The sequence below is a fragment of the Suncus etruscus genome, chromosome X (genome assembly GCF_024139225.1).
Source record: "Suncus etruscus isolate mSunEtr1 chromosome X, mSunEtr1.pri.cur, whole genome shotgun sequence".
NCBI lineage: Eukaryota > Metazoa > Chordata > Mammalia > Eulipotyphla > Soricidae > Suncus > Suncus etruscus.
The window spans coordinates 55,504,545-55,512,442 of NC_064868.1; the positions used below are offsets into that span (position 1 = coordinate 55,504,545).

At 50.0% G+C, this 7,898-nt stretch overlaps 1 protein-coding gene across 2 annotated transcripts in view; it reads right to left on the reverse strand.

Moving 5' to 3' along the window:
* The window catches only part of IQSEC2 (IQ motif and Sec7 domain ArfGEF 2), a 99,418-nt gene extending 91,886 nt beyond the window's left edge, over window positions 1–7,532 (reverse strand). For both annotated transcript variants that reach the window (XM_049767144.1, XM_049767145.1), the window contains exon 1: window positions 6,620–7,532. In XM_049767144.1, the coding sequence (XP_049623101.1) occupies window positions 6,620–7,323 (704 nt within the window). In that variant the 5' untranslated portion in view covers window positions 7,324–7,532. The remainder of the gene's footprint in view (window positions 1–6,619) is intronic.
* Window positions 7,533–7,898: the final 366 nt, after the last annotated feature.

The following is a 7,898-nucleotide window of genomic DNA, read 5'->3' on the forward strand; positions in this document are numbered from 1 at the left end:
ATAGAAACCAAAATGAGGGGCCGGAGAGATAGCATGGAGGTAAGGCATTTGCCTTTCATGCCGAAGGACAGTGGTTCGAATTCCGGCATCCCATATGGTCCCCCGAGCCTGCCAGGAGCAATTTCTGAGCATAGAGCCAAGAGTAAACCCTGAACGCTGCCAGGTGTGACCCAAAAACCAAAAAAAAAAAAAAAAAAGAAACCAAAATGATTAACACAGGGGGTCTCGGGAGATTTATGGTGTTAAAAAAGACAGTACTAAATATTCAAGCCAGAGCCAACAATAATGAAATCATGAGAGCCAAACTTTACCAACCAAAATTTAAAAAAGGGCTTCTTATGCTGGCAGGCTGGGTTGGGGTGGGGTGGAATGGGATGCAATATAGAAACATTGGTAGAAGGATGTTGACAAGAGTGGTGGGAATGGCTTTAAACATTGTATGCCTAAAATCTAACTATGAAGAATTTTGTAAATCACAATGATTTAAATAAAAATTGTTTAAAAAGTAATGATCAACATATATAAGAAATGGCAAAATAGGAGATGGAGGATGGCTCAGTGGATAAAAGTGGCCAAAATCTTTGTAAGCTTTAGGATATATTCCCAAGGCCTGATTCCCAAGGCCACCCACTTAGATAGACCAAGAGCAGTCCAAGTGGCTCTACTGTGTGATATCCCAGATGGCCCTGCAACATAATGCAAAAGTTTTGGTGCATAGTAAGGTGTATTCAAGTACCACAACTAAAAGTGTGACACACCCCAGTGAGCACTGCAGCTGAAAAGGATATATAAATACTGTCTCCTGACCCCATGAAAGCACTAAAGCAGAAGGTACTTGAACACCACTACTTAAACAAGTGTGAAGCCTGGAGAGCCTTGTGCAAGTGCTGCCACTAAAATGAACCAGGATAAGTATGATAACAAAGTATGAACCCTTAGTCATCACAATAACAACAGAAACAGAGGAAAGGGTTTGGAAGGAAAATGTCAATAAGTAAATACACTTTAAGAGAGATGGGGAACAAGGGAACAAGTGCTCATTTCAAGGTTTAGAGTCAGACCAATACACAGAAACCTGAGAGAGATCAGAGCTGAGTTCTACTAGAAACTGGATAAAATAACCCAGTATAAAAGAATAGCAAGTGCAAAGACAATCAGAGGTGATCAGAAAACTGGTAATAGGGCAGAAAGGCCAGCCTAGCTGGAGTAAGTAGTGTGGAGAGAAAATAAAGGTCCTAAGAATACCACATATGAAAGGCGCAAGAGTCTTACTATACTCCTTTAAAACCGCAGAAAGTTTGCCCTGGCAACACCTCATCATATGTTTAATGGAGCAAGAACAGAAGGGATAGATGTACTTAACAAAGCTGCTTAAATGTTTTTCTGCTTGTGATCCTTTTTACAATGTAAAGGTACAATTTGGTCTTAATGTATGTTGGATTTTGAATTCATTTTTGATAATTGTGCATTGACAAACCTTTTACTGCTGATAATTTTTGTGCCTCCTCCATACATTAGTTACATGATTCCATATGTGGTCTCAACCCACAGTTTAAGAAGCTAGTGGTCTAGGAAATTATGGAAAAAAATCAGGAGGCAATCTGGACTCCAACAATAGTCTTGGGAGCTCTGAACTGAAAGACTGGAGCCAAGTTTGGACTTCAGAAGTGTCCTCGACATTTTTACACCCCACCTGAAAGAGCTATGGGTATATTAAAAGTTGTAGAGCCAACCAGTTCTGGTCCCCCAGGTAGGTGTGTAACCTGAAGCACCACTCTGAATTTTGCTTCTTCAAAAGAAAAATGATGCTAATAATAAGTGCCTCCTGGCAGAGCCTCTGTATCAATGAGATAAGAAGCAGTATGTACAGACTCTGTGTCAATGGATAAGAGGGATCATGATATACAGTCCCTACAGCACTGAGTTCACTGGGTTCCAATCATGTACATTTCATCTGAAACCTTCTCAGCACTGCTATTTAATCATCAGGTAACCTTGGTTATCATACAACTTTTCTGGGCCTTGGTTTTTCAATCTGTAGAATGGATATAATGGTAATAACTACCATCAAAGGATTAATGTAAATACTGAATAAATGAATATGTAGAAAGAACTCAGAACAAATAGTTCTTGGCACACAATAAGTGTACTGCAGAATAGTTAGCTTTAATTATATAAACTCAACTAGATGTTGTCTACCACACAAAAAGCTGAGACCTGCCTACTATACATTTGGCCTCTGCTCCAATGCGTCAGATCTACTCTGCTCCCAGAAATCTCAGAGGCCACAGGAAGAAGGGATGGGACAAAGTAGCAGATGGCAAGTTTAGGTGCAGATTCTTTCTCTCACCTCCACTTTCACTGCACATCAGGGGTCATCCATTCTTTTTCCAAGGCCCATACTCAGGTCCTTGATCAGTTTCCTGTCTTCTGATCTACCTTTCCTATGAAAACAACCATTTCTTACTAACACTGTCATTTATGTTGTCTGAAGCAGCATCACCTTTGTGGGAAGGTTGGAAGCCTGTCTCTGGGGGAGCAGGGGCTGGTAATTTGCAAGTGCAAAGAGCATAGTGTTTTCTCTGCCAGGTTTCTCCTCCTGCTCAGTTAACATAGACAAGAAATGTTTGTGGCTAATAACAACCCCATCCACATTAGCCAGAGCAGCAAGACTCCTCAAATTCTTATTCAACTTGACAGTATCATTTCCTTCTCTGAAGTGCGAATACCACAGTGGGAACAAGAGAAAAGATTTTTCTCTCCTAAGAAGGAGAGAGATGGGGGCGGGAGCTATAGCACATCGGGTAGGGCGTTTGCCTTGTTCTCAGCCTACCTGAGTTTGATCCCCAGCATCCCATATGGTTCCCTGGGCCCAAGAGGAGTAATTTCTGAGTTTAGAGCCAGGAATAACATCGGAATGTTGCTAGGTGTGACACGAAAACAAACAAAAAAAAATAGGAGAGCCCGTTGAAAAATGCCAAAGACACCAAAAGAGACACTTCCCAAGAGCTCTTGAACCCCCAGGGCTTTCTTATTCTCTTTCTCTCCAAAAGCTCTCATCCAGTCCTTTCAAGAAACACACAGATACCATACCCACCCACAGCAACCTTAAGTGACCATGCATTGTCCTGGCTGTCTAGAACATCACATGTTTTTTCACATGTTTTTTTCTGGTGTCAAGAACACCAGATGTTAGCCAACTTTGTGGTATGGGGTGGAGACAAAGATGGCCAGTTATCACTATAGCAGCTTCACCAATCCCTTCTCCCAACACCACCTACAGCTGAGCTAGAGCTGGGCTGTGAGAATTGTAGGACTCTTCAGGCCCCCTGTAGGCCTGTAAAGCCTTCCAGGTGTCAAAACAAGAAGGAGGGGGCAAAACTCTTACAACAGACAATGAAAGCTTAGTTATTTTCCCTAAAGATCTCTGGAGGGGTGAGGGTGGGTGGCATCACAATTCCAGGGGGAAACCTGAGCCATGGACAAGGCTAGAAAGTACTCACACACACACAAAGCCATATGCCTGGGGATACAGGATGAGTGGAGGTCTGTCTCACATACTCTGCTAGACTAGAAAAGCCACACCCTGAGCACAGCACAGGCCCTGTTGCCTTCCAGGAACCTGTTCAGAAATGATTCAGGATCTTGTGGGAATCCTGGTGTGTTGAGAGGTGGGGTAGTGGAGAGGATGGGGGAAGGGGTAGAGTGGACCCATAGAGGACAGCTGCTAATAAAGGGTAAAGTTTCTCAGGGCTTCTTATTAGAAGTAGGACATCTGATGTGTCACCTCACTTTCTGGGTCCTATATATTCAGCTGTAAAATGAGGGCTGTAATGGTGGAGAGGGCTCGAGTCCCTGACCAGAGAGAACCCTCAACAAGGCTCCTCCCTCGCCCCTCCCCCAGCACACCCCACCCAAAACCCTCACTCCCATCTTTTTCCAGCAGAGGGAGCCTGGGGACCAGGAGCGCCTATACCAGCTCAATCTATCCTCCCCCCAATGCTGCAGCCTCTGCTGCTCAACTCCCACCCAGATCGCCCTGGCTTCCAGCAGCAGCTTTCTCACCCACTCCTTCCAAACTCAGAACAGGCCTGGCAGAGGAGTTGCTTGCTGCAGCAGCTGCGGCAATCGCAACAATGGCTACTGTATCAACAAGCCCTTTTTCCATCTGACACCTTGTGTAGAGGGAGAGAGGACAGGGTAGAGATGCAGCCTTCTTCCCTCCCACATGAACTCTTCACACATGCCAGAAGCCCCTCTTCATATTCTCATCTTCTTGAAGCTTAAGTATCCTCTCTTGGCCCTCTCAGTTCAAGACCTGACCATGACCGGAAGCTAATACACTCCCCATAGGTTTTAAAGCTCCAGAGAGAAAAAAAGGTCTCAGAGGCTGCTGTGCTTCTTTTAGTTCTAGACCCATTCGGAACTAAAACCACCACAACCTTGAGAAAGGGTCTTTCTTCATGGAGCCTTAGTTTCCCCATCTCTAAAATGGAGTTACTAGTGCTCCCTGCACAGGCCTGGTGTGAGAACCAAAAGAGATATAGAGAGCTGTGTGTGTGTATCTAGTCCAAGGTTAAGAGAAATACAAAGAACTGTCTATTTCCAGTTATCTGTCCAGTAGCAAACATGAAGCAAAGAAATCAGATTGCCTGGAGGACGCATACAAAAAAAGAGAAAAGATACAACAGGCAGGCCAGTGAGACAAGCACAGAGCTCAAGAGCAAATGGGCTTGCAGCCAGCCAAGACACTCAGATCTGCATCTGCAGGATGGTGAATCAGTGGGTAATGGAATCTTAGAACTGGGAAAGACTTGGGTCATTTCATCCAGTTTTATGGACAAATCAGAGTCTGCAGCTTCTCTCAACTTCCCTTTCCACTCCTACCAGGGCCTATCTCAACACATCCAGCTAGTGGTCACCCCCACCTGCAGCAGTCCACTGCAATACCAGATGACCAGGTTGGAAAGTTCTCCCTGATTTATCCCAAATTTCCCCAGGGTCTGCTCTGAGCAGAGCGAGGCTTCCTCTGCCACAGACCTAACCACTCTAGAAAGGTATATTACACAGCCGTGCTCAAGGACGACCATGCCCATTCCATCTTCTGCCCCATCTCACCTTGTTTCAAAGGGCCTGGCTGGATCAGTACCTTGCCTCTAGTGTGGTGTCCAAACTGCAAAGTCAGTTCTCCAGGAATGGGTTCCCAGAAACCCAGCCCACGTCCCTTGCCCCTGGACCATGTAGGGCCAATTAACACCCAAACTCAGCCGAAGGTGCACTGCAGTGGCCCTAGCCAAGTCCTTGAGCAGCATCTGCTGCTGCTCCTGGGCCCATCCATCACAACCCAGCATCCCAGCCTGCTGCCTCACCACGGGGGAGTTGCAGAGCTGTCTCCTGGCAGATTTCCTGAGGCAGAAGGTTTCCCCACCCCCAGCCCAGCCTCCAAGAGACACTCCACTGGCTGTGGCACATGGTAAGGCCGGCTGAGCAGTGAGAAGAGGGGGAAGGCCCGTTCGTTCACTGAAGGACTTCAGACTTGTTCTGTATGTGGTGTGGCTGAATTAGTCACAGGACCATCAAATTGAAGCTGGAGAGACCCTTAAAGAGCAGCAAAGGCAGCCCTTGCCTTGCAAAAGGGGGAACTGGTGGCCTGAAAGAGGAAGCGACTCAGTCAAGTCAGTCAAGGTCACAAAGCCAATCTGCAGCAAGGCTGCAAAGGGAACTCAGGTCTCCTTAGACCCAGTTCACCAATCTCTTCCAAAGAGCAGAAAAGAAAGGAAGCTCTGTGAAGCTCTGTGCTCTTCACTCTGTCAGACTTTTATTCCCAACCATACATGGTGGTATCCACATAAAAAAGTGGATACAACCCATGTTCCACCAATACAACAGATAATTCCAAGGTGTCCCAAATAGGCAAGCATATAGACACCAACCGGGAAACTAGCACTCCAAATGAGGAGGAAGCACTGCAGACTTCCCTTCTCTAAGGAGCACCCCATGCTCTTTAAATAGGGAGTATTTTCCTTGGGAGAGAAGGGATAATCTTGGAGGAATCAGTCAAGGTTCTGTCCTCCATCTTTGCTCCCCTGGCCAAAATGTGCTTAAGTCCCCCTCTGAGGGATAGACTGGCTCCCTAGCATTCCGGAAATCAGTGCCTCTCAATAAAAGGAGGAAGCTGAGGCTGTCAAAGAAGACCAGATCAAGGACTTGGGATGTGCAGAGGAGACCTCATCAGACAATAAATAAAGGGGGCTGAGAGAGCTGTGAATGGAAACAATCTACCAAAAAATTCCAACCAGCAACCCAACATAAAGAGAGAGCAAAGCTGTCAAGGGAGAGCTATGAGGTGAAGAAGTGGAGTGGGTGGTGACAACTCTAGGCCCTGACTGATCAGGGTTGGAAAACAGTAGAACTGCACTCATCTGGCCGGCTGGCTGGCTGGGGTGACTGGACTTGGCTACTAGAGGGGGACCCAGTTTATCCTCCCCGCACTCCCTGTTGAATTAGGCGAGGAGGACCGGGAATCCGGGCAGGCCCTTTCTTCAATTACTAGTCCAGCAAGTTGAAAAAGAAACTAGAGAGCAAGAAAGGGCCTCGGGGACAAACACACATGTCTTACTTTCTCTGTAGCGTTGTGGCTGGGCTGGTGCTGGTACTTGTGCTGTGACCACCGCCGGCCCCGGGGCTGGAGCTTCTGGATGCGCCACGGCTCAACTGGCCCCGTTCCCGCGGGGGACGGGACCCCACACCGACCACAGCCGAATAGACGCCTTCCTTCTCGCGGCTGGGGTGTATGGGCCCAGCCTCCCGCCCGCCACGCTCACGACCCAGAGCTGGGTTGTCGTGGTGCAGGTGACACTGGGCGAGGTCGCGTTCCCGTGCCGGGTAGCCAGTGTCCTGAAGTGGGTAGGAGGCGTCCCGCTCCTTGTCCCGGTACATGGCCTCGCGGTTCTGGTAGGCGCCATCCCGGTTCGAGTAGACCACGTCGCGGGTCACCTGGTGGAACTGGCTCTCCCGCAGCTCGCGGTGGTGGAACTGGGTCTCGCGCAGGTTCTGATACTGGCTTTCGCGACCCGGGCTGTCCCGCGCGCCGAGGGGATCCCGGTGCAGCTCCCCGCGGTGCAGCTGGCTCTCCTCCCGCAGGTCGCGGTTCTCCTGGGTGAGCTGGTCCAGCTGGCCCTCCAGTTCTTCGATGCGCCGCCGCTGGGTCTCCAGCAACTGCTGCTGGCTCTCGATGATGTTGTTGAGTTCCAGCAGGTACTCCACTGCCCGGTTCGGGCTCTCGGATCCCGGGCCGCCCGGGGGCCCCGACCCCGCCTCCATCCTAGCCGCCCAGGGGCAGGGGAAGGGGCAGGAGAGCCCGCTCCCAGCTAATTCACGGCGCCACCCTCCCCCGGGCCCACCCGGGGGAGGGGGCCGGCGGGACGCGAGGGCACGCACCGGGCTTGAGGGCCCGGGGGCCCGGGGGGGCCCGGGAGACAGCGCTGGGGCTGGAGGCACGGGGAGCAGGAGCTGAAGCTGACGCCGCCGCCACCGCCACCACTGGGGAGGACGCTGCCTACGGCGCTCCGCCCGCTGCGGAGTCACTGCGCAGCGCTGCTGCGCGGGACCGCCCCGGTCGCCAGTCCGCCTCCCGCTCTGCCCCCACCCACTCTGCCGGCCGGCCCCAGCGGGTCCCACCTGCAGCCGCCGCCGGCACCCAAAGCCGGCCTGGCCCCCAGGCCTCCATCCTATTCCGGAGCCAGCCCTGTCACGGCTGCCACTGGTCCCTTAGTTGCATTGGTCCCAAGGTCCTCAGCTAATGAAACTCGCCATCCCAGTCCCTACCAATGTTCCCAGGCTTTGCTCCTCACCCAAGCTTTCTGAGGAACCCTCATATCTGGCAGCTCCCCTAGTTC